This window comes from Zophobas morio, unplaced genomic scaffold (genome assembly GCF_036711695.1).
Source record: "Zophobas morio isolate AGI-343-1 ecotype UQ-CSIRO unplaced genomic scaffold, CSIRO_AGI_Zmor_V1 ptg000030l, whole genome shotgun sequence".
NCBI lineage: Eukaryota > Metazoa > Arthropoda > Insecta > Coleoptera > Tenebrionidae > Zophobas > Zophobas morio.
Window position 1 is genome coordinate 10,703,677 of NW_026972135.1, and position 27,279 is coordinate 10,730,955.

General features: G+C 30.5%; 2 protein-coding genes across 7 annotated transcripts in view; both read left to right on the top strand.

The window, feature by feature from the left end:
- Window positions 1-7,617, top strand: part of LOC135137998 (transcriptional activator protein Pur-alpha) — a 32,025-nt gene extending 24,408 nt beyond the window's left edge. For all 4 annotated transcript variants that reach the window (XM_064067803.1, XM_064067806.1, XM_064067804.1 and 1 more), the window contains one exon: window positions 5,202-7,617. In XM_064067803.1, the coding sequence (XP_063923873.1) occupies window positions 5,202-5,246 (45 nt within the window). In that variant the 3' untranslated portion in view covers window positions 5,247-7,617. The remainder of the gene's footprint in view (window positions 1-5,201) is intronic.
- A 174-nt stretch (window positions 7,618-7,791) lies between these two features.
- On the top strand, window positions 7,792-27,190 carry LOC135138104 (uncharacterized). 3 transcript variants are annotated; one of them, XM_064067965.1, is made up of 3 exons: window positions 7,792-7,855; window positions 24,952-25,059; window positions 25,117-27,190. In XM_064067965.1, exons 2-3 carry the CDS (start codon window positions 24,957-24,959, stop codon window positions 27,135-27,137), a joined length of 2,124 nt encoding a protein of 707 aa, XP_063924035.1. In that variant the 5' UTR covers window positions 7,792-7,855; window positions 24,952-24,956; the 3' UTR covers window positions 27,138-27,190. The 3 variants fall into 3 exon arrangements, with proteins under 3 accessions (XP_063924035.1, XP_063924032.1, XP_063924034.1); XM_064067962.1 differs by lacking the exon at window positions 7,792-7,855 and adding an exon at window positions 19,155-19,454; XM_064067964.1 differs by lacking the exon at window positions 7,792-7,855 and adding an exon at window positions 19,155-19,449.
- The last annotated feature ends 89 nt before the right edge of the window (window positions 27,191-27,279 follow it).

A 27,279-nucleotide genomic window follows, 5' to 3' on the forward strand; every position in this document is an offset into this window, starting at 1 on the left:
ATTATTCAATTTTTCGATTTTTCAATTTTTTGACGACTTTAAATTTTCGATTTTTCGATTTCTCAATTTTGTCGATGTTTCAATTATGGGATTTTTCATTGTTTTTTAGTTTTTATTCTTTTTATTTTCAATTCTTATATTTTTAGGATTTTTTAATGTTGCTATTCGTCAATTTTTCGATTTTTCAATTTTTGACGTTTTTGAATTTTCAATTTTTCGGTTTCTCAATTTTGTCGATGTTTCAATTATGGATTTTTCATTATTTAGTTTCTTCATTTTTTCGATTTTTCAATTTTTCATCGATTTCTCAATTTTTAGATTTTTGGATTTTTCAATATTTCTATTCGTCAATTTTTCGATTTTTCAATTTTTGACGTTTCTAAATTTTCAATTTTTCGGTTTCTCAATTTCTGGATTAATCGATTTTTTGGTTTTTCGACTTTTTGATTTCTCGATTATTGAATTTTTCGATTTCTCAATTTTTCCGTTTTTCGACTTCGATTTTTACTGTTCCGATTTTTCAATTTTTTAATTTTTCAATTTTTCAATTTTTTAATTTTCCAATTTTTGACGCTTCTAAATTTTCGATTTCTCGATCTTTCAATTTTTCAATTTCTCAGTTTTTGATTATTCGGCTTTTACTCAATTTTTGATATTTCAATTTTAGGATATTTCAAAATTTTGATTTTTCGAATTTTTACTTTTTTGATTATTCAATTTTTCGATTATTCAATTTTTGACGTTTTTAAATTTTAGATTTTTCGATTCCTAGATTTTGCAAATTTTCGATTTCTCAATTTTGTCGATGTTTCAATTATGGGATTTTTCATTTTTTTTTTACTTTTTATTCTTTTCATTTTCAATTCTTCATTTTTTAAATCTTAGATTTTTCAATATTGCTATTCGTCAATTTTTCGATTTTTCAATTTTTGACGTTTCTAAATTTTGAATTTTTCGAGTTCTCAATTTTTCCGTTTTTCGATTTTTCGATTTTTACTGTTCCGATTTTTCAATTTTTCGTTTTTTGAATTTTAAAATTTTTCAAGTTTTTAATTTTTCGATGTTTCGATTTTGTAATTTTCCAATTTTTGACGCTTCTAAATTTCCGATTTTTTAATTTCTCAATTTCTCGACTAATAGACTTTTTGACTTTTCGATTTTTCAATTTTTCAATTTTTTGTATTTGACTTTTAGGATTTTTCAAAATTTTGATTCTTCAATTTTTCGTTTTCTCGAATTTTTACTTTTTGGATTATACAATTTTTCAATTTTTTGAAGTTTTAAGTTCTTGATTTTTCGTTTTTTCGATTTTTACATTTTTTGAAAAATCAAATTGATTAATTCAAAATTTGAAAAATTTAAAATTAATATTTCCGTTTATTAACACTTCAGTTTTGGGACTTTTCAATATTTCGAGTCTTCAATTTTTCATTTTTTCAGCTTTTGGCATTTCTGAATTTTTGGATTTTTTGATGTTTCTTTCTCGATTTTTCGGATTCTCAGTTTCTTCACTAATCGATTTTTACTCAATTTTTGGTATTTCAATTGTAGAATTTTTCAAAATTTTGACTCCTCAATTTTTCGATTTCTCGAATTTTTAGTTTTTTTTGAATATTCAATTTTTCTATTTTTAAATTTGTTTTTTCAATTTATGATTTTTTAAATTTTAGATTTTTCAATTTTTCGACTTCATTTTTTCGATTTTTAATTTTTGACGTTTTTAAATTTTCGACTTTTCATTTTGTCGATTTCTCAATTTTGTCAATGTATCAATTATGAGATTTTTCGTTATTTAGTTTCTTAATTTTTTCCATTTTTAGACTTTTCGATTTCTCGATTTTTTACTTTTTCTATTTTCAGTTCTTCGTTTTTTAAATCATACATTTTTCAATTTTTCGATTCTTCAATTTTTAAATTTTTGGGATTTTTCAATACATATTTCTATTCGTCAATTTTTAGATTTTTCGTTTTTGACGTTTCTAAATTTTCAATTTTTCGGTTTCTCTATTTCTGGACTAATCGATTTTTTTGATTTTTCAATTTTTCGGTTTTTCGAATTTTTAATTTTTCCATTTTTCGATTTTTTAATTTTCCAATTTTTGACGATTCTAAATTTTCGATTTTTTTAATTTCTCAATTTCTCGACTAATCGATTTTTTGTCTTTCCGATTTCTCGGTCTTTCAATTTTTCAATTTCTCAATCTATGGTATTTGAATTTTAGGATTCTTCAATTTTTCGTTTTCCCCAATATTTACTTTTTTGATTATTCAAGTTTATCGTTTCCTAAATTTTAGATTTTTGAGTTTTTCGATTTTTTGATGATTCAATTTCTTGATTTTTCAAGTGTTCCATTTTTTGAGGTTTCTACTTCTCGATTTTTCAATTTCTTAATTTTTCCGTTCGACTTTTCAATTTTTTGCTTTTCCAATTTTTCAATTTTTGGTTTTTTGAATTTAAAATTTTTCAATTTCTCAATTTTTTGAAGTTTCGATTTCTCGATATTTCGATTTCTTAATTTCTCCACTAATCGATCTCTCGGTTTTACAATTTCTTGATTTCTCAATTTTTTAAAATTTCAGTTTTAGGATTTTTCAAAATTTGGATTCTTCAATTTTTCGTTTTCTCGAATTTTTACTTTTTGATTATTCAATTTTATCGTTTCCTAAATTATAGACTTTTCAATTTTTCGATTTTGTGAGGTTTCTACTTCTTGATTTTTCAATTGTTTAATATTTTAAGTTTTAAAATTTTAGATTTTACGATTTCTCAGTTTATCAGTTCTTCGATATGTATTTCTATTGTTCAATTTTTGGCGATTCTAAATTTTCGTTTTCTCAATTTCTCGATTAATCGGTTTTTTGGTTTTTCGACTTTTCGAATTATTCAAGTTTTTGATTTCTCAATTTTTCCATGTCAGTTTTGGTATTTTTCAGTATTTCGATTCTCTAATTTAATTTGTCCGTTCTTCGAGTTCTCAATTTTTTGCTTTTTCAATTTTTCAGTTTTTTTTTTTTTGAATTTTAAATTTTTTAATTTCTCAATTTTTCGATTTTAGATGTTTCGATTTTTTGATTTCTTAATTTCTCCACTAATCGATTTCTCGATTTTACAATTTCTTGATTTCTCCATTTTTCAGGATTTCGATTTTTCAATTTCCCGAATTTTTACTTTTCTGATTATTCACTTTTTCGATTCTTAAATTTTAGATTTTTCAATTTTTCGAATATATAAAATATATAAAACACTAACCAAAATTTGTCTATTCACCTCCACCAACAATTTGATGCCGTCAACTGAAAATTTTGCTTAGCACATACCATATAACTTATATCAAATAACATACTCCTGTACTCGTGGTTTATGAATTTGCCTTGATTTTGTTTATTATTATTATAATTCTTATTATGCAATATTGGGTTGGATCTCCAATATATCTATTTTTGTTTTTTTCTACAATGTGAAGAAGGCTTATTTTACTTTTATAATTTTTCGAAAAAACAGAATTTGATCGTAAATTTAATTTTGCTGTGTAAAGTATGTACATACCTACATTTTCACAGTAATCAATACAGCAGATAAGTAGGCGCTGAGAGGCAAAATTCAGAAACGGGAGACTGATATTTTCGTATTCTACGCACTGTGAAACGTCGAGAAAACATTAATCAAAATGGCCGGCTGTTTTCTACTACTTTCTTGTATCATCCTTTGGAGCAACATCGTGGGAATTCTCTGACGTATTTCAGAATGTTTTTCTTGAAATACCAAGGAATATTGTGACACACGTAAATAAAATCCAAAACTACTGAACTGATTGTTAAGTAAATGTTATCGTGTGACGTTAAATTGTGCATGAAATCGCAGAAATTAAATCGCTATCGATATATATTTTAGTCAAAACAATAATTAACCACAAAATTGCTTAAAAGGGAGAATGCAAACTTTGTGGAATGTTCCACAAAATTATTCACGATGCTTGAACAAAGTAATAACCAATGCTTAATCGTGGAGATAAATTTCAAAGTACAACCTTAATAGCGTATTAATATTTCCAAGACGGAGAAGTTTACTTTAAAACAAAACCTTGAGTAAGCTTCTTGTATAGAAACTATGTACGCATGAAATAGCAGACAAACTTTATTTATCTTTGTATTCTACGGGCTCTGAAATGCCAGTTTTCTTTTTTCATTAGATAAATATAAGGTCTTAAACCACCAAATCGATTACTTGGACATTTCGGGTTATCACATGACTAAAAATTAATTATCAAAATATGTTTTTAGAATCGACCTGTCATTTAGAGAAATTCAGAGAACCCAATTGCTTTATAATGAAAGTTTCATTGTGTATATTAAAATAAATATGTTTGTAACGAGTGGTAAACAAAGCTTTCGAAAATTTTAAGATGTGCTTTGTGGATCTTTGTAACCCAAAATGGACGTAAAATTGTTATTGTGAAAAAGTATGCATTACTTATATGTGTTTTCTATTCTCTGACAGTTGAATCACGTGGTGCGTCTTACGAACGCCTGCCAGTTCTGAATCTTCTAGCGTCATAGAAACCTCAACATCCCTGAAGTCAAGTAGGCACAAAATATAAATTTTATTTTGGTTATTTTTCAAGACCCTGTATTTCTAACGACTCTTTGTTAGGGAGTAATTGAATGTCTTTATGTTTGGGAAATAAAAAAAATCTTGTGATAATTCCCAAGCGTAAGCTGGGTAACAATAATAATAAAAAATGTGTGGTGTGAAACTTAAAAAATTAATACTTTTATTTTATTTTTACTTTGACTACTATGAGAGTTTTCAGCGCTCTAAGAAAACGGTATGAGAACATTTTAATTTAATAAAGAAAAAATAAATCTTACATTCACACGTAACGCCAATAACACCATAAATTGGCAGTCTCTAAATATTTCATTTTTGGGTGATGATAGAAACTTCCTTGTTTTTTTTAAATCAACCCTAAATATTTATCTCGCCGAACCGGAAAAATATTTCTGTGCATACTTTCGACGTTCTCCAAACTTCGCATACCTTTTCATTTAAATTAGAAATTTATCCTACCGAGAATTTATAAAATAAAATAAACTTTCGTCTAATATTGATTTTACTACGAATTTACGAAAATAGCGTAAACACTTTTTGCTAGATGGCGCCACATATCGATAGTAGTGACATGTTTTTTTTGTTGTTTCAGGTTGGCAACAACACCCAGCAGGACACCGGGACAAGTTTAAAGTAGGCTAGTTGGCCATTTTAGACTATTAGATTTATTATAATAACAAATTATAAAATTGGACAGGAGCGATGACAAGGTCTCATCTGTGCGTTTCTCACCGTGTGATCTTTCAGCATGAGTGCAGGAAGAGACGTTGCCATCGCCGTATGATAAGTTGTGAGTTGGGTTTCTGTGCAGTGTTGCAAACACTATAAATGTTAGATTCTCTATTATATGTTACGAAATATTACTAAATTATTTATTTAGCTCGTTTTAAGTTGTTGGTCGGTAAAGAAACAAAAACAAAAATCCACGGAAGGGGGCACCACTTTAGAGGAACCAGAAAACAGGCCGAGATTGTGAATTTTTGGGTGTTCGACTTTATTTAATTTTGTCAAGTTTAGCGTATATTCTGTGATGTTGTGTTGTATTTTATCGTGGAAAATTCATATGCTTTGTGATAATTTAGTGGTGTACTGTTCAGTTACGGTGTAGTAGAACAGATCTGATTTATGTAGTCGTAGTGTATTCGTTTGTGCTTTTCCTTGTTTCGAGGTTAGGTTGACCCAAAAAAAATGCTCTTGTACAATTTCTATATTAGAAAAGTATTGTCAAGGCGGATCCTGATTGCAATCGTGAATCGACAAACGCGTTCATTTAGCACCGCAGGTGTTGGTTTTTGTTTTTTCTTATGGCTTTATTCGTGTTGTGGTGCCCCAATTTTGAGCCAGAGTCTATGAATCAGTTGGTGAAAGCTCTTTCACGGGTCTTAGCTCAGCATACATTCTTACAAAATATTGTGATTAGAAAAGTTTTAAATTATTTTTTATAATTTGAGAACGTTTTTGCATCAAAATTTTATATGTATAAAAAATTATATAAATATGATAATTATATGAAAAGTTTTTTTTGACAGTTTTATCTTCTTATCTGCCACGATGTTTTTTATTTAGATTTTTATTTTTGTAGATAACTAGTCAACTTTTTTAATTTTTGGGACTCTGCGAGGGTGGGCAGCTGCCGAATTAAAGTGCGTAGTTGCTGTAGGCTAAAAAGCGGTACTTTTTGGATTCTTGCTATTGTTTTGTTAGAAATACGCAACAAGAACCTCGTTTGTCGTTGTATGAAGTGCGCAACATCCGAAACGCTCCCCTCCTAGTACTACTTTATCTAATGAAAACTGCCAGTTTTGTGGTTAATTATGTTCGGGGCATTTGTGGATGCAGCTTATTTCGTATATGCTAGTTTGACGGGCAATCGTCCATCCTCGTCCCAAACTTTCCCAGATTGTATTATTAAACTCAGAAACTAGCTTTTTAGTGATACTATAAATTATATAATAAAAAAAAGATTAATGTTGCGAAAATTTTATGTATGTATTGGAGATTTTTAAATTATTAAAATGCTGGACATTATTATTACTATTATTATTGCGGCTCTGAATTTTTTTGAGAAACTTTTGCACCGTTTTTAACCATGATTTCGTAGTTATAAGGGTTCTATTTTATTTCCGAAACACCTACACTTTCAAAAAAAATCAGAGCAGATTTTTTGTTCTTTGAAAAAGAAAACTTTTGAAAGTACGAAAATCTGCCATCCAGTTTTTAGCTTTATTTGTCCTTTCATTTGTCATGTTTGTACTTTTCAAAGTTTTATATATTGATGAGAAAAAAAATTTATATACCTAGATTGTGTGTATTCTTTTTATGTTTGTTTATGCAAACATGACGAGAATCTGGCTGTTTGTGTATTGACTATATCAACTGCCTGTTTTATTTCTCGTGAAAAATTTGCGTTTTCACACGAACACGAAACGAAACATATACCAAAGACATTTTCCTTTAGTCATAGTCTTATCACTTTTGTTTTGTTCCTCGAGGATTATGACGTCAATTAGGCCATCAAAAATCTGGCAGCTGATGTATTCTGTACATTATAATATTAGGTAAGGTAATGTGTTCTATAAAATTCATTGGTAAAAAAAAATAGATGTTATTAAGTAGGCTACCGCGTAAAATTCTATCTGTAACTATGAGTAATGGTCGATTGGTTGGGCGACTTCACTTTCTTTCTTTCTTTGCCTTTTGATTTCTATTTGTGTGTTACATTCGTATCAGTATTATCGATCAAAGTTAACAATGTACGCGGACGTTTGATTGTTCTTACGCGCTGAACTAATAACTTTATTAATCGTGGTTATAGATATTATTGTTATGTCCCATTTAAGGTGTTTTAATAAAATAGAAGGAATAGTTTGGTAAAAAACAAAAAGATTCACGGATCACAACCGATTTGCGGTCCAATTTCGGACGCCATAACACACGTATAATTTATATTGAAATGTTATTTTAAAAACTTCAGTTACAAAAAAAAATAAACATTTATAAAAAAACTATATGGCATTTTTATTCACTCAAACGAAAAAATTATTCATATAACTAGAACACTTACACGTAATCACGCTTTAAATGCATTTGCCGCTTCCTTGAGATAAGCAGCAAATCTACTTGTCAAGCGACAACCACAAGAACAGCTTCAGGAAGTTAGGTTATGAGTGACATTTGTGCACACTGGTCCATCATCACAACGAGACGGCAACATTCAGCAATTTTAAAGACAACTTGATTAAGCAGGTAGGTGCATGCTACCAGTTGAGGGTAAAAATTGGAAGCCTCAGGTTTTCCACCGGTACCCAAAACAAGTAACTCTTTTGGTGCGATATTTCTATTATCCATTCACGATCTTTATATAGTAAAGTAGGCTTTGATATATTTTTTTTAAGATGGATAAACTGATTTGATGATTTAGTTTTTTGTCTGTTAGTAGTCTGATTGACATTTGGTTGAGCTGGATTGCCACTTTTCTAAAATTAGATCAGAATCATTAGACGCAATTTTTTAATCAGGTAAACAAATGTTTTAATTTTCTCAGCATGGATAATTTGTCATTGTGACAGATTCATAGATCATTGCGACATTATTTAAAAAGAAAATGCCTAAAATAGTTTTACTGCAACAAAAAATTGCAATAAAAAGATCTTTTTTCCCCCGATTTCATTTGATTTCCTCTGATTTCCTTTGATTTCCTGTAATTTTCTTTGATTTCCTGTGATTTCCTTTGATTTCCTCTTGATTTCCTATGATTTCCTCTTGATTTTCTATGATTTCCTTTTGATTTCCTCAAAATTTGTTTACATAATGTACTACAGGGCGTTTGTTAACTTTTTTTTAACTTGACTTTTTTGTTTTGCCGATAATGATGTTGAATTTAAACTTTTTTTTACAAGTGTTTACTAACGTACGGTGACTAGGTAAGCTGAAGTGCTTTCCCTTTAGACGAAAAAAATAAATAAATAAAATGTATTGTGCTGCTAAGCAACAAACTGAAATGTTTAAGAAAAAAATCTGATTTTACTTACAAAAAGAACGCTACTCTGAAATCGAGGTTTTAGATGTCTAAATCAATAGAGGAAGTATACGTTCGAATTTTACACTTTCTTGGGTCAAATGTTTGTTCTAAAAGTGGACATATGCAATATTCTAGATTTTTTGCACATTCAGTCAGAAAACCTTATGGTCTATTTTAATTTTGAAATTAAAAATGTCTGGTGTGTACAAATTAGTTCGTTTAAATCACTCAAATAAAATGCACCACCTAGAAGGGGTAGGCGTAGAATGTTGAAATTTGGTGGAGAAGACTATTGCATATAGACAAACATTTGATTAAAATTTCAAGAAAAAATAAAATGTCTAACACAAGAAATGTTAATAATGTGTTAAAATTCCACGTGCGCGAATACAAGGCTGTATTCTTCTAGGCATGCTTAAAATGAGATGATTTATTGCCTGTCAGGGTATCTCATTCTAGGCATTTTGAATTTGTTGTAGCAATTCTTCCAAAGTCTTTGGAGGATGTGGTAAATTGCACAGCCTTCTATGCATTACATCCTAAACATGTTCGATTGTGGATAAATCTGGTAATCGGGCAGGCCAGGGTAAGAAATGACGTTATTTTCTTCAAACACTCTTTAAGTTAATATGGCCACATGAGGCCACGCATTATCTTGTTGAACAGATGTTCTTCGACGGTTCTAGAGATAAGGAAAAAGAATTTGATTTAACACGTTATCGATGTAGCGTCGGGCATTTAGCGTGCCTGAAATGAACACTAAGAGGGTACTTCAACAGATGTGTATACCACCCCATATCATTACTCCAGGTGTTAGAGCGATATGACGTCTCTGTACAAATTCCAGATTTTACCTTTGGCCTCGAGGCCTTCGAACACGTATGCGTCCATCAGAGTGCCATAAACAAAACCTAGACTCGTTTCTAAACATTATGACATTCCACTATTACAGCCATTGCTGCCTCTCTTGGTACCAGTGAAGCCTGGTAGTTTTGTGTTCTTATGGTAAGGGAAGTTTACAGTTTGGACCATAAGATCTCAAGCCAAAGGATCGAATTTGGCGGTAGATGGTACACCTCGGATTCTGTGCCCAATTGGTGTCATCCGGTCCATCCCGACTGATCGTTATGGTTACCAAGGGTATTGAATAACACTTCTTCTTGGCAAATGATCTTCGCGTTTTTGGGTGACTCTGAAACGGTCGCTACCCCTGCTACACATTTGTAGCTCGTCGTTGTTCCATACTCGACTTGTTCTTAATATCGTCGAATGCGTTGGGCCTAGATTTCTGGTGATTTCCCGAAATGGTAAACCAGCCTCATGCAACCCAATAATTCGCCCTCTTTCAATGGGTGTTATTTGTTGAAAATTACCTCGTGTGCGAACTCGTAGCATTTTTGCAAGCACAGTCACGACAAATGTCAAGTCAAATTGCAAAAGAATCTTACTCAAGTGTCTTTAAAACATAATCAAAAAATTAATAAAAATCGAATAACACCCGGTATATTATCTAAACAAGTTGTAGTTTTTAATTCAAATTTTAATCAAATGTTTGTCTATATGCAACAGTCTTCTCCACCAAATTTCAACATTCTAGGCCTACCCCTTCTAGGTGGTGCATTTTATTTGAAACCCAGTGTATATATTATTATTAATTTTTTAATAAATTATATTATGAAATTTTGCTTTTGACTTTACGAAATTAAAAGTACATAAGGCCAAGGATATTTTTAGTTACGTCAACAGTTTTTACTTATCAGTGACTCATACTTATGAGGCAATAACGACTGGCTCATACGTTCACAGAGGTAATTAATGAATACCAAATAGTCCAAAATCATTCTATTAGGTTCATCTGTGTATTATGCATACAAAATCATGGTAAAGTTTGACCTACTAAATCGAACTTATAATAATAACTTAAGTCATTACTTTTTAAAAATTGGCTTTATTCATTTATTATAGTAGCATAAACAGAAAAAACAAGTAGTTTCATTTATTTTATTAAATGTTAAAAAAACGGGAACTCTAAACATAAAAGTAAAGCATTTCTGTTGGATCATAAGAAAATATCACAAAATAAAACAACTTCTTAAAAAATACTTACCCCATAACCTGGGTCGAGATTTGTGTATATATTGTAGATGATGTTGAAATAAAAAACTGTGCTAAATACAGACCTACCCATAAATACAGATGATAACACTTTCAATTTTTTGTTCACAACTTTCAAATGAAGCATATTAGAAAAAAACTTTTGAAATGCAAAATTTAACACTTAAGAATTTTTTTTGCACAATGAAGGAGTGGATAACCCCACTTGATATATTTTCAGAGGTAATTTTCCCCTTTAAAAGTGTTCATGGGCACCTAGAATTTTCCACAGTTTCTTACTTTAGTATTCTCTACGATATATACTTGTACAAATCTCGACCCAGGTTGAGGTTACATTATCACAAATTTTAATCACATCACTTAAAAAAGAACTAGAATTAAATGAAATATTTTTTCAATATTTTTTTTTTCAAAAACTAAACTGCCTCTTCTGAGTACCTGAGGTGGAGGTGGTTTCATTATATATTCATTTTCTTGAATCTCCCCCTGATCTTTAATGTCCGGAAACATTAAAGCATCCGGAATTTTTGGATTCCTTTTCAAAAAATCACAAAAAATAGGGTTAAGTGATAACACTTTACCAATGTAACATTTTTTGTTTTGTTTTTGAGTTGTCAATTGTACTATAATATAATCGTCTATATTTAAGTCTGGTTTAGAACGATCAGTCTTACTATTTTCAGCCTTGAGATTCAAACGAGGATTCAAATCATCAGAATAATTGGAAGAATTCAAAATTTCGGTGTCCGTGCTGTCATCATATTCGATACTACTTGGGTTGTCTAAATCAGATGAGTCACTTGCGTCACTTGATATATTATAGATTCTTTTTTGTTTTCCAATTTGGACTGGTTTTTGAATTTGAGATGCATGGTAGAAGGAGACCATGTTTGAGATGCATCTTTATGTTGAAGACAGGTATCTGTTTCTGAGTTAACTCTACTACTATTACATTTTTTATTTTGAATAAATCTTTTGAGACGATCCACACTGACGCGATCCTTTTCATTGTCTAACAGCCAGCAAAGTGAAGAATTTTGTATAACTTTTGTTGTATTATCTAAGCGTATTCTGACTAGATCACCTTTCTCAACAAAAATATCGTCACTATCAAAACTTCTAAGGTGTATGTCTCTGTCAAATTTCTTAGATTCGTACGAAATTGTGCAAAGATCATTCAGCAAATCTTCATCTTGGTCAACTGGATCGTTTTCCAAACTTTGAAAACAGTTACGTTTCATGGCTATTTGAGAATTGTTGTAATTTTTCATCTTCAACTTCGTCATTGCATTTATTGTCTTTACACGGAGGCAAAAATACATAGTTGAAATCTATCACGTTCATTCCTAAATCTTCAGTGTCACGCAGACAATTCCGTAAAGCTGATTCTACGGTGATTTGTATATCTTTATCTGAAATGTTTCCTAAGTCATCATTTATCACAAAATCTCTCTTCATGATTGAACTTTTTTCCCTGATTTCTCTAGGAAAAACGAATTTCTTATCCAAATCGTTTTTAATGTTCTTTATAGTTTGCAGTCTGTGACTTCGATGCAACATATCTCTTATAACAAAATTAAAAATTGTGCTAAAAGTTGAGGTCATTGATCTAAGGCTTCTAAACATACTCTCACAAGTTTGAGAGCTAAACTTCCAAGGCAAGAACATATCATCAGTAAGATTTTTGCACGACCTGAACTTAATGAATTTGGGACCTCATATCACAAACTCAGTTTTTAAAAACTAATTTGGGGTGAAATTATAAATTTGGTTTGTAGGTATAAAGCAATATAATGTATCATTTCTCATCGGAACTGCACTTCATTAACTACAACTTTAATATTTGTCAAGCTGAAATATCATGCTGTCAGTTAATGATATTATACTGGAATTTTCTATCATTATGTCCTTAAAAGGTTATTTAATCTCCACTTTTATGATTAAATTGACATTTTCTTTCTTAAGATGAATGCTATGATTTATGTCGTAAATGTTACGTTTATTAGTTCTAGAAAATATCTAGTTTAACTGGATTTGCTGTGATGATTTTGGATTTCCTTTATTTTCTTGTTGAATTCTCGTTAATTTCTCATTGATTTCCTCTTGATTTCTCGTTGATTTCCTTTTGATTTCCTTTGATTTCCTGTGATTTCCTGTGATTTCCTTTGATTTCCTCTAGCGTGTACAATTGATTTCCTCTGCAGTTTACCCCTCGGGTGGGAACATCAACTGTGGCGAACATTTTATCAACGGGGGACCAAAATTTAAAAACATCACTATCTGGCAAGCGAAAACCAACGGATTTATTTACAAATTATATGTTTCGGAAAGACCTGCAACGACAAATTTGGCAACAATGAAAAAAACGAATATTTCACTGTAGATACTCTTTTGGCATATTCCGGCGAACAGTTGGAATTGAAAGGGGGGCAAACCACATTATACAAAACTCTTAAGTCAATGGGTTATAAACACAGGGAAGTAAAATGGTCGCAAAATTCTATGTGACAAAAACATGTCGCTGCAGCCAAAATTACTTTTTTGAGAACATATTTACAGTTTCTAAATTCTTGTGAAAATTTGATTTCGTGTATTTGGATGAAACATGGATCTATCAAAATGGTTCGTCCATTTGTCGCTGGGTGCACGACACTGATCTAAAAAGCAGTCCCACCAAAATTAAAAGTGAAGGATCAAGGTTTACTATTCTCCACGCGGGTTGTTCAACGAGGTTCTTGGATGGTTGCAACAGTTTTTTTAAATTCAAAAAATAACGATAGAGATTATCATAAAACGATGGATGGGACAATTTTTCAAAATTGGATGGTTAAGGGTGAGCTAAAGCATAATTTCAGTATAGGGAAATACATATAAATAGAGAGCGGATTCATAAGCACAAAAAAATTAAGAATAAGCCCTTAAATAAGCACAACATTTTCAATAACACAGTTTTATTTTAAGCAAAAAAGCATTAAATAAGCATAACACTTTCAAATATAATATAACAAGTGGTCTGATTTTTTCCGACAAAATTTGTGACACAAATTAACGAGTAGCTGTTGCGACGAAAATCACACGAGTCGACGAAGGAGACGAGTGTGATTTTCCAAAAGCAACAGCTACGAGTTAATTTTCACACAAATTTTGCAGAAAAAATCAGATCACGAGTTATATTCGGCTTGACAATCCAAAGAGAAAATTTTTATTTACTTTTTACCGACAATAATTCACATAATTTATAGTTAGCGTATTCGTTGAGTAACCATACCTACTTAGTCTAAATAGTAACAAAACAACAAAATAAAACGTAAATAAATTTCTAAACATCAAATTTTGTGTGTGCTGCTGGTTGATTTTCTTAATTCTGGGAGCAAGATTTGGTAATAAGACTGTGTATGAAATTCGAAATGCAGTGAAAGAAAGTCAGTGCCGAAAGACCGCAAGAACGCAAGATTCAATTTGGAAGCAGTTTACAGAATTTTGTGAAATACGCAAGTTTTCTCTAAATAAAGCAGTCGAAATGAACGAGGTGGCCAGTATTTTGGAAGATTATGGCTTTAACGCCAACAGAAAAGTAATTTGTATTATCGTTTTTTTTTATTAAAGTTCATTTGACAAGTTTGACAAATTAATTTGACATAATTTATTTCGCTGAAAAACAGTGTTGTTGCCTGACAGAAGAATGTTTTTTCACTGAAAAAATTTTTCGGTGAATGCCATTGGACAAATTTCAAACAATTCTGCCATTGTATTGGTTAAGAATTTTCGAGTTGGATTGTCATTAAAAAAGTTTTATTTTAAGCAAAAAAGCATTAAAAACATAATCATATTACAAATCAAAGAACACTTCTTAGAACTTTGGACAAAATACTATTACAATAATCCTAGACTTTATATTTTACACACGTATTTCAGTTTTCTTGAAAACAATTTATGATTGTAATATGTTCCAAGTTGTCCACTATAAAAATTTTTCGCCGATCATTTAAAATGTGTTTAAAATTGGAGAATGTGCGTTCAACATCCACACTCGTTGTTGGCGCAAATTTGAATTTCGCAACTAATGTTGAATCTAACTCCAAATTTTCCACCTTCTGGCCTTGTAAAACACGAGCAACGTCGGAAAGAACACCGAAACCTGCATTTTTATTTAACACTTCGTCAAGTTTTTGAGATACTCTAGTACCAGTATCACCCCTTACTGCGTTTGCTTGTTGTTTAAATTCTTTCACTAAGTTTATGGCATCTACCAACAACATGTTGGGTTTTTCTAACTTTTCTATTACCTCACATACGAATTGATAATTGCTTCTTAGAAAAGCTAGATCTTGTCGCAAATCTTTGTTTTCCAAAATATTTATCCAATCTTTAATCGATTGAGAAGAATTTTCACTAAACTCCGTAACTACTTCCTCAAATTCTTTGATATATTTGTAATAAGAAAATGTGGCCTGTAACCATGTTCCCCACCTCGTCATAATCGGCTCTGGGGGCAATGGTATGTTTGGAAATTTTTCCTTAAAATGTTGCACTCTTAGTGGGGCTTTAACAAAAATCTTTTTACCATTTGTCACTAATTTATTAACAGTAGGAAACTGCAAACGTATTCCTTCAGCCACTCTGTTTAAACCGTGGGCAATGCAAGTAGAGTGAATTAAATTGGGGTACAATATTTTTAGATTATTCCCTGCTTTCAACATATAACGAGCTGCATCCGAGATCATCAATAAAATTTTATTCGCCGGTACGACATTTGGCAAAAATAGTGACGTAAGACTGTCATTTACAAATCTTGTAATCGTATTGGCATTTGTTTTATCTAACATTTTCAAACTTACTACATACCCTCGACTAGGGAAATTTTCATTTAAGATTCCAACAATTAAACTTGCCACGTATCTTCCACAACTATCGGTTGTTTCATCGACAGCGAACCATAAATAATTATCTCCAATGCGATGTTTAATTTCGTTGTAAACTTGCTGAAACACTGGGCGTACATAATTTTTTCGGAGAGTACTTTCAACCGGAATATGTATTGTCTATTGCAGTGTTTTGTAAGAAATTCTTGAAGAGGGCCTTTCTCCAATTTTTTTAAAGGTATATTGGACTGGATCATCATTTTACATAAATCGAAATTAAACTGAAACTGTTCATCTTTTGTGGAAGTAGATGCAACACATTCATGTATGGTCTGCTGTTTAATTTTAGAAGCTTCAAACATTTTCTTCCTTTCTACATGAAGAGCCGTTCTGACATGTTGCGTCACGTTATATTTTTTATCACTTTGAATCTAAAACAACGTACATATACAGGATTAACAAAGGAAAATAGATAAAAAAAATTAGTGAGCTTGCGGTTTTCACACAAGCTCTGCAGAATATTTTGTTGTTTTCTAATTTTAATTCTGGAAAATCCCTTATCCACTCATCCGGCGTCGATTTTACTTTCGACATTCTTTTAAAACATTAGTAATATTACCAAAAAGAACTCAACATGTAACAAGGGAGAACCACGTATAACACTGTACTACGACAGATGCGATAGACTGATGGTTGTGAAATAAACGGTTCATTTACTTAAAAGTTTCCATTAGAAAACTTTTAAGGTAGGTAGTTGCGTACAATAATCCTTTTTTCTAGAAAATCTTCAACGGTCTTGCCGCAAAATGCCGGAAAAGAACATCTGGTTAAAAGCTTTAATTCATTATCAACGGAAGTAAGGATTTAAAGTCATAAAATCTATGGAGTATTTTTCCAATCCTATAATAAAATTTTATTACCAAAACGACCGGAACCTATTCACAGAAAGGGTCTTGAGTAAGTGTACTTCAATGGTCAAGTCCGGGTAAAATGCATACGATCCGATACGGCTAACTAACAAGTATTTGTCATCCTGAAAAGGCCGGCATTTGAACAAAATATGCATTAAAACTCATATTCGTCGAAAAAAGCATTAAATAGGCATATGAGTTTTAATATGCATAAAATTGAAAAAAAAGCAAATTAGCATAAAAAAAATGTGTCAAATGAATCCAAACTGTATCATAGTTACAGATATAAAAAAGTTTTGAAGTGCTTACATTTTTCACAAAAAGCATTAAACCTAGAAATCCGCTCTCTACATATAAACTTCTGCCCAAGTTTTTGCCAAAAGTATACGTCCGATTGTAATAAACTTCACACCGTTGAAATGAGCGTAAAAAACTCTAGCCAGACTGCTTTTCCGTTTTTTAAATTTTGTAGTCAAAAAAAAACAACGCGTTAAAATTGTGTGAGTATGAGATTATATGCTTTTCGCTATTTATGGATGAATTTTAAATTTTCAAAAAGGTACGTTAGTAGAAATTGTATTAAAAAATCCCTTGCACTTTACAGAAATAAAATATCTTAATAAATAATAATTGAGTAGGGCAGAATATTTAAAATTTGTGGTCAACCAAACTTTAGCCATTTTTCTGGTCCACTCAAATCCATAGCAGGTAGCCGATAGAGCGCATCCTTTTAAACCCTTATAATCCGGCAATAAAATTTTATGGGAGTGTCCACCATTTAATCTGCAAATCACAACGCCAAGTAACAGGCAATTACAGACATAATTTTAAATTTGCATTATCTTGTCGCCCCCTTCTAAGTATTTAGGACTATTTATTAAAGATTAAAAGATTTGCGTCCGCAGGTAATTATCGGGGAACCAAAATTTACATTTACATGTAGCCAATAAGATATTTTCTCCCACCAATGCAAATTTTCATTTAAAAGTTGTTGCAGTTAGCATCGAATTTTTATTTGTAGCTGATTTCGAACGAGTCTAGTGCATTTGTGCGGTATCATCAATTTCATAAAAATAGTGCTATAAGATTATAGAAACAGTGACGATTTTATAGTCGATTATAGTTGTACAATAGTGATAGTGGTGTAATATTAGTTATAAAAACAGTGACTACAATAACTTTTATATAGTGGTGATAAGTAATTAACAATCTTTGATAGCATCATCATGGGTCGTTACAGTAATAAAGGAGGTGGTGAGATCTTAAAATCATCAGTAAAACCAAAAAAAAAAAAAACGAGGGCTAAGTTTGCTAAAGTGGATATGGAACAAAACCATCGAATCCCAATTCAATAATGCGGCAACTTTCAATGTGAGAGATAATCCTCAACCACAAAATGTTCATAATGTTGTAGGTTAACGGTTACAGCCGACGGAACTTGGGGTAAGCGGTCTTTTGGAAGAAAATTCAACTCATTATCGTGGGCAGCAGCTATAATTGATTACCATATCAAAAAATGTTATATTTATAAGGAGTTTTGAATAAATATTGTTTAATTTGCTCTTCTCAAAAAAATTAAAAAAAAGAGCATATTTGTTTTAAAAATTTCGCTAGTTGTAGAAGCTCTAGTAGTGTGGAATCTGCAATAATCGTTGAAGGGTTTAGGGTAAGTGAAGAAGTACACGGTGTTCGATACGCTAAATAGTTACCGATGGGGATAGTAGTGTGTATTCTAAAATATTAGAAAGTAGACCATATGTCTTCTATCTCGAACGCAAGAAATTAAAAATAGCCCCTCCGTACCATTGTCGATATAATCCAATTGAAATGGCGTGGGGATTTTGTAAGAACTATTACAACAAGCATATAAATTCTCAACCTTCATTAAAAAATAGGGTGGAGAATTTATGGCTTGAGGCGCTTTCTAAATGTACTCTAAGCATGTGGCAAAATCTTTGTAAACATTATGAAAAACTTCTATATATATTGGCAGATTGGGAAAAAAATATGGGAAATCTTTCGGACGAATCTATACCTCCTTTCATTATTTCGCTAGGTGAATCTGATTTAGAATCTGAATTTGAAAATGACGGTGATGATACAGATTTTCATAACGAAAAAATGGAAATCGAGTGAATTGTAGCTTGTTGGGGGGTGATATTTTTACGCATCTTCCGTTCTAAATTTACCAAGGCAGTATGTGAAAAACTACCTGACATACAACAAAATAAGTATAATTTTAGTTAGATCATCCACGTTGTTACTTTGCACCAAATTTTTAAATAGCGTAAAGTTTTATGCTTTCTAAGAAATGGATACCGTTAACTTGGTCATTGCTACTGAAAACTGAAAGTATCGGCAACAGTGTTTATATTTCTATAATAAAACATAACGTAACGAAAAAAGTTCAGGGAATTTTTATTCTTCTGCATCGAATACCAACAAACTCACTAGATTTTCATGGCCAACCCTACTATATAACGGTCGTGAACGGATAATAAATTAGTTGATTGCTACATTTAAAATAGCCGCCAATTTAGATTTCCACACAATTAGCCTACGAACATTATACCTACTCACGTTAAAATTATTGACCTACGATTGAGCGCCAAAATTTATTATCGTGTTCGTGAAATAGCCCACATAAACTATAATTAGTACCAACAAACGAAAAACCAACCCCTTATTTATGACATGAAAAAGTGAAAACAACAAATACCGTTCTAAATTTCCCCACGTGCGTGAGTGTAATTTTGTCTACCAGCCTTGACAGGAAAGTGCGTTGTGGGAACATAACCTCACTTCTCCAAGTGTCCAAGAAAAAACGTGTTTCTTCCACTAACGTTAATTTAAAATAGTTTCAAAAGTAGTGTTGAAGTTTGTTTTTGTGGTGTAAAAGACAAGTGTGGCCAGCTTCAAAGTAACGTAAAAGTAAGGTAACTGTAACATGTTTTTTTTTAAGAGTACTAACAATCTTGCCAAAAATGAAGACAATTGGTTTGGTTTATTATGAAAACGGTGGTAGTTATTAAGTTGCTCTTGCAAGATACGAGTGATTTTTAATTGTAGGAGGACAATCGGAAGGTTTAGTATGGATGTAAAGCACCATTTGTTTGATTGTTAATGAAGATATCAATCAATGAAGTGTTATTTAAATATGTTCAGAATAAACAGTCTGCTATTTTGGTTAATCATATCAAAGGAATAGTTATAGAAGTACTTAGTTTAAGCAAGAGAAGTTAGTGATCTTTGCTGCAATTTTTACTTATTTGTAAAATGGTTAAAAATGATAAGTGATTTTTTTGCAAAAAGTCCCATAACAATATAAGAAATAGAGTAGAGAAAGGTAATCATTTGACTAATTTGGATAAACTGAAAAGAAGCTCTTATTTCTCTGGATTTCCATGAAAATGTACTTCGAACAGTAAATAGTAATAGTAATTTCCAATAAATTCTAGAAATCTGGCAATTTATAAAAAAAGTTGTATCTCAAAAATAGAAACAAATACATCAAATTTAGTGCTAAAGCTGATTGTAGAAAATGACCTCAGGTTATCACTATAAACAATATCTCTTTTATTCAACAGAATCTGGCCATTTTTATCTTAAATACTTCAGAAATATGATCGTCTTGAAACGGAAATTACAAATAGAAAATGCTCAGTATATTTTTAGTTAGCGAGTGTAAGCGAAATTTCAAAAAATTGTAAACTCGAAAAATTTAAAAGCAGAAATGTCGAAAATTCGAAAAGCCGAGGGCTCGATACATCGAAAGAAATCGAGAAATCGAAAAATTTTAAAACTGAAAAATTGAATAATCCAGAAACTGAAAAAATTACAAAACTGAAACATCGAAAACCTGACGTATCGTAAAATTGTAAAATCGAGAAGTCGAAAAGTCAAAAAATACCGAAAAATTAAAAAACGGAAAAGTTGAAAAATTAAACACCAGACAAATCGAAAAAACGAGAAATCTACAAATGGGAAAATAAAAAAATCGAAAAATTGATTAATCGAGAACTCAAAAAATCGAAAATTTAGAAACGCCAAAAATTGAAAAATCAAATTAAATATTTTTAATTGTAAATTTCTATTGAAAAATTGCAAAATCAAAAAAATAAAAAACTAAAATCATGATAAATTGAAAAATCGAAAAGTGCAATCGAAAAATCGAAAAACTGAAATATCGGAAAATTGAGAAGTCGAAGAATAAAAAAAGAATCGAGAAATTGTAAAGTATGTACGAAGATTGAAGAATCAAAAATCGAAATGCCAAGAAGGCAAAAAATCCAAAAATTAAAAAAATTGAATAATCGAAAAGTGAAAATTCGAGAATTCGGAAAAAACGAAAATTTGAAATCTCGAAATGTAAAATTGAAAATTCAAATATTGAAAAATCTATTTTTTCAATTTTTCGAATTTTCGGTTTTGAAAAATCGGAAATTTCTGAACTCAACGAAAAATCGAAAAATTGAAAAAAATGAGATTTCGAAAATTGGAAATTCCGAAATATCGACAATTCGAAACATTGAAAATGGAAAAAAATTTAAAATCTTTGAAAAGTCGAAAAATTAAAAATCGAGAAATCGAAAACTCGAGAATTCTCAATCGAAAATTAGAGAAGAGAAATCGACGAGTAAAAAATTGAAAAATGGAAAAAGACAGTCGAAAAACTGAAAAATCGTGCAATCGAAACATAGAAATATGCATACAAATCAAAAAATTTAAAAACTGAAAAATTGAAAAATCGATAAATTGAAAAACTAAAAATCGAAGAAAAATTGATTAAACGAGAAACTGAAAAAATTAGAAAACTGAAACATTGAAAACCCGACGTATTGTAAAATTCTAAAGTCTAAAAATCTAAAAAGTTAAAAAATCAAAAAACGGAGAAGTTGAAAAATTGAAAAAAAAAAGAAATCGAGAAATGGCAAAATCAAAAAATCGAAAAACCTAAAAGTCGAAAAATTGATTACTCGAGAACTCAAAAAATTGAAAATTTAGAAACGCCAAATGTTGAAAAAAAAAATTCCAAAACTAAAATCATGAAAAATGGAAAAATGCAGTCGAAAAATTGAAAAATCGTAAAACTGAGAAATCGAAGAATAAAAAAAATCGGGAAATCGGAAATGTGAAAAATCGAAACACTGAAGATTCGAAGAATTGAAAATTCTGAAAATTCGAATTTAGAAAAATCCAAAATTCGAAATATCAAAAATGTAAAATTGAGAATTCAAATATTGAAAAATTTATTTTTTTAATTTTTAGAATTTTCGCTTTTAAAAATTGAAAATTTCAGAACTCAAAACGAAAAATCGAAAATTCGAAGAATTGAAAAAATTGAAAAATCGAAAATTGGAAATTCCGAAATATCGACAAGTCGAAGAAATTTTAAAATACTTGAAAAGTCAAAACAAAAATTACAAAGATTGCAAACCGAAAACCTGAAATATCCGAAAATCAAAAATCGAAAATTCGAATATTCCTAAAATCGAAAATTCCAGAAATCGTAAAGTAAAATATCGAAGTTTAAATAAAACTGAATGAAAAAGTTGAAAAATCGAAAATCCAAAAATCAAAGAATTGAAAAATCGAAAAACGGAAAAATCAGAAAAACAAGAAATCGAAAAATTGAAAAATTGATTAATCGAAAACCGAAAATTTAGAAACGCCAAAAATTGAAAAATTCCAAAACTCAAATCATGAAAAATCGAAAAATGCAGCCGAATAACTGAAAAATGGTAAAGCTGAATTATCGAAAAATTGAGAAATCGAAGAATAAAAAAATTCGGGAAATCGAAAATGTGAAAAATCGAAAAGTGCAAATACTGAAAATTTGAATTTAGAAAAATCCAAAATTCGAAAATTCGAGAATTCGCAAAATCGAAAATTCAAAATATTAAAAGTAAATTAATAAGTAAAATTGAAAATGCAAATATTGAAAAATATATTTTTTCAATTTTTCGACTTTTCGATTTTGAAAAATGAAAATTTCAGAACTCAAAACGAAAAATTGAAAGAATTGAAATTTCGAAGATTGGAAATTCCTATCCCTCGAAATTCGACAATTTGAAACATTGGAAATCAAAAATTTTTTTAAATCTTTGAAACGTCGAAAAATTAAAAAAAAAACAAAAATTCAAAGACTGAAAATCGAAAATGCGAAAAATTGAGAAATCGAAAAGTAAACAAAATTAAAATTGGAAAGATTGAAAAAAAATCGAAAACTCAAAAAACGAAAATTTAAAAACGCCGACAATTGAAGAATCAAATTAAAAATTGAGAAAAAAAAAGAAATCGAAAAGCTGAAAAATCGAAAAATGCAGTCAAAAATTGTAAAATCGAAGAACTGAAAAACCCCAAAACTGATGAAGTATCGGAAAATTTAGAATAAAAAAATCAGGAAATCGAAAATGTGAGAAATCGAAACATTTTAAAATCGAGAAGTCAAAAAAAACTGAAAAATCGAAAATTCTAGAATTCGGAAAATCGAAAATCCAAAATATCGAAATGTAAAATTGAAAATTCAAATATTGAAAAATCTGTTTTTTCAATTTTTCGAATTTTCAATTTTCGAAAAAAATTCGGAAATTTGAGAACTCAGAACTAAAAATCGGAATTTCGAAAAATTGAAAAAATAGAAATTTCGAATATTGGAAATTCCGAAATGTCGACAATTCGAAACATTGAAATTCGAAAAAAGTTGTAAAGAATTTGAAAAGTCGGAAAATTAAAAAATTGAAAATCTAGAAATCGAAAAATAGAAAACTCGAGAAATCAAAAATTACAAAGATTGAAAATCGAAAAACTGAAAAATCGAAAGATCAAAATCCCAAAAATCGAAAATTCGATAATTCCTAAAATTGAAAAATCGTGGAATGCAGTCGAAAAATTGAAAAATCGAAAAACTGAAAAATCGGGAAATAGAAAATGTGAAAAATCGAAAAATTGAAGAATCGAAAATTGGAGAATTCGCAAAATTGAAAGTTCGAAACATCGAAACGTAAAATTGAAAATTCAAATATTGAAAAATCTATTTATTCAATTTTTTGAATTTTCTATTTCGAAAAATCGAAAACTTCAGAACTCAAAACGAAAATTTAAAAATCCAAAGGTGAAAATTACTGAAAATTCGAATTTAGAAAAATCCAAAATTCAAAAATTCGAGAATTTGCAAAATTGAAAATTCGAAATATCGAAATTGAAAATTCAAATTTTGAAAAATCTATTTTTTTAGTTTTTAGAATTTTCGATTTTGTAAAATCGAAAATTTCAGACCTCAAAAGGAAAAATTGAAAATATTGAAATTTCGAAAATTATAAATTCCGAAATATCGACCATTCGATACATTAAAATCGAAGAAATTTTAAAATCTTTGATAAGTCGAACAATTAAAAAATTGAAAATCTAGAAATCGAAAACTCAAGAAATAAAAAAAAATAAAAATTAAAAAAATTGAAAATCAAAAAACTGAAAAATCGAAAATTCGAGAACTGCAGAAATCGAAAATTCTAGAAATCGAAGAGTAAAAATTGAAAAATCGAAGAAATGAGAAATCGAGAAACCGAAAAGTAAAACAAATTAAAATCGAAAGGACTGAAAATCGAAAAACTAAAAAATCGGAAAATCAAAATTCGAAAAATCGAGAAATCGAAGAGTAAAAAATTGAGGTCTAGAACTGAAGAATTGAAAAATTGAAAAATCGAAAATTGGAAAAATTGATGGATTGAAAAATCGCGAAATCAAAAATTAAAATTGAAAACTGAAAATCGAAAAATTGAAAAATCGGAAAATCAAAATTCGAAACTTCGAGAATTTCCAGAATCGAAAATTCCAGTCTGAAGAATAGAAAAAAATGAAATTGAAAAGATTAAAAAATCGAAAAACTAAAAAATCGGTAAATCAAAATTCAAAAAGTCAAAAATTTAAAACATAAAACTGAAGTATCGGAAAATTGAGAAATCGAAAATAAAAAAATCGGGAAATCGAAAGTGTGAAAAATTGGAAAATTGGAGAATCAAAAGATTGAAAAATCTCAAAACTCGATACCGAAAAATAGGAAAATCGAGAAATTGGTAAGTACGAAAATTGAAAAATCAAACATCGAAATGTCGACAAAAATAAAAAAATTGAAAAACTAAAGAATGGAAAAATTGAAAAATCGAAAATATCATAGTCTTACACATGTAGTTTATGACTCCGTGTTGAGTTTTTACCCGAAACCTCCAGATGCAAAACCGAATGCTTTGAAATCTTCCAGAGGTTTTAAATCACGATAAATTTTTAATTAATATATTTGCTTATCCTCTCCAAAAAATTGATGACGTCATTTCAAAATTTTGCCGAGTAAATTCAACCCAAAATGTGCAAAATATGATGAGTTTTTAATTAATTCCGCCTAACTTGTGTATTTATTAGTGTATATTTTTACAGAGCCAATGCCCCTGACATCTACACCTAAGAAACAATCAACTGTAACAAATTCGGGTCTTTGTAACCACACACCGGTGTCTGAATCCGTGGAACAAAATTCAGAAGCTGGTAAATCAGAAAATTCTAAATTTAAAACCCACATTAATATTGGTCGCATCTTTACAGACAAAACCGGCGCAAGTGAAACTTTTACCGAAGATAAACCAATAAACTTAGACACAAATTCAATTCCACGGTGTTCAACGTGCCAGAAAAATCTTGAAGTTCTTAAATTTGTAGAAAACACAAGTGAAATAAATGGATGCTATACACCACCAGAGGAGTTTACCGATCCGATGTTATTAAGTAGGATGAGACAAAAACTGTTCGAAGCAATGCATTGTCGTGACGACAGTATGGAAGAAAAGAAGCCTTTTAGTCCTTTAGCAAATTTTATAGTCGCAAAATTAACAAAAGAAAAAATATCTAACTGTGAAGCTTGCGGTTCTAGCAAAAACAGTGAAAACAGTATAGGTGGCGCTAGTAACGGTGACGAAGAAAGTATGACACCTGTCAAAAGAAACAATGTCAATGGAGGTGAATCAGAGGAGGCGAGGAAAAAAGACATAAAACGTAAGATTGACGCGTTGCTAGTGGACATTGAAAGTTCGTCTGAAAGTGAAGATGAATTTGAGGAGAATCAATTCATTGACGGAATGGCTGAAGAAGGAGAAGAAGATACTCCGTCAGAAGGAAGTAATGACATTGTTGAAGTTGGCGAAGAAATCAACACAACAGAATCAGAAATCAGTGATGATGAATCATATGAGAACGATTCGTTTATTGATGATGATGAAGAAAAGAACGTACTTCTCTCAGGTGACGAATATGATCTGTCAATAGAAGAACGTCAAGAAAGAGTGGAAGAACCTAGGCAAAGGAGACGCATCATCCAGTTGAGTAGTGGCAGTGATGACGAAATAGTAAAAATACCGAAGAAGGAGAAAGTTGTCAAGAAACGGAAGAAATCGAGGATAATCCGGTTTGTGGATTCAAGTGATGAGGAGAAGAATCAGCTTTCTGGTGCTGAGAAAAATGACAACCTGATTGCGCCTTTAGAAGAACATAAAAATACCAACGAATCAAACAGCTTGGAGACAAAGGATCTGGGTGTAGATTTCTTGGTTGAAGCAGAGAACACGGATAAGAAACGAAGTGAAAGTTCTGATTTAGAAGAAAATAAAAATTGTGGTGAGACACAAATTGAAGAAAGTGATGAAAATGTTGCGAACGCGGAAGCTGGTCCACAAAATACCGATGATAGTGGCCAAATTTCTGACTTAAGTAATACAAAATCAGAGAGTTGTAACGAACATGTGAATCTTGGTCAAAGTCTAGACGAGCGAAGAGATACAGAGATTTCTGAAAACAAATGTCTTTCGTCGGATTCTATGGAAGCGTCCTCTCATCAAGTGGAATCACCTAAGGAAGAAAACACAAATAAGAAGATAGTAATTTTGGAGAATATAAAAATTTCGGATGTTGACGTCAGAAATTTAGGTTTAGAAGTTCATAAAATTTTGACCGCTAAAATAAAAACTACAGAGGACCAAGACACAACAAATAACTGTAACTCGGTTATTACCGAGTGTCCAAAATCAGTAGCAACCAAAGGCAGAAAAAAACGTAAAAGACGAAACCATCAAAAAAATATAACGGAAACGTCTACTGACTGGACTGAGAAAATTTCGCCAACTAAAACGTCAAAAGCTGCGACTTCTAGTCCATTTAAAAACTATTTTAATGGTAGCAAAAAATTAAAAAGAAAACGACTGGATTGCAATAGTACAGTTAGTGAAGAACCTATCCGAAAAAAAAGAAAGAAGAACAAATCGAAAACTAAGAAACAAGAAAAAGTTGCTGTTGATGCGCCTGCGCATACTTTGGAAGACGCCGTTCTGCAAGAAAACGAGGTTGGAATGCGTTTGTTTGATTACAGTAAAGTGAATGAAGAGTGGAAAGTTGCCACACGGACTTTTAAGCCTTCGAAAATTAGTGAAAAAAGTAGTCCGGAGAAGAAAAAAACGAAAGGAAATAATGTAAATGTAAGTCCGAACGGTAGCAAGTTCTATAAGAACGATTTTCGAAACTCGATATTATATAATAATAGAACCGTTAAGGGGAAGAGGTTTTTATTGAAGAAGTGAATGTATTTTTATGAAACTTGATTTATTGTATACTAAATAAATAATTTATGAAGGGGTGTATATTATTAAGAAAGAAAACCCACGAATTTGATGTTTTTGGACTTTCCAGAATTTGTGGAAGACGAAAATGTTGACGCTCGTT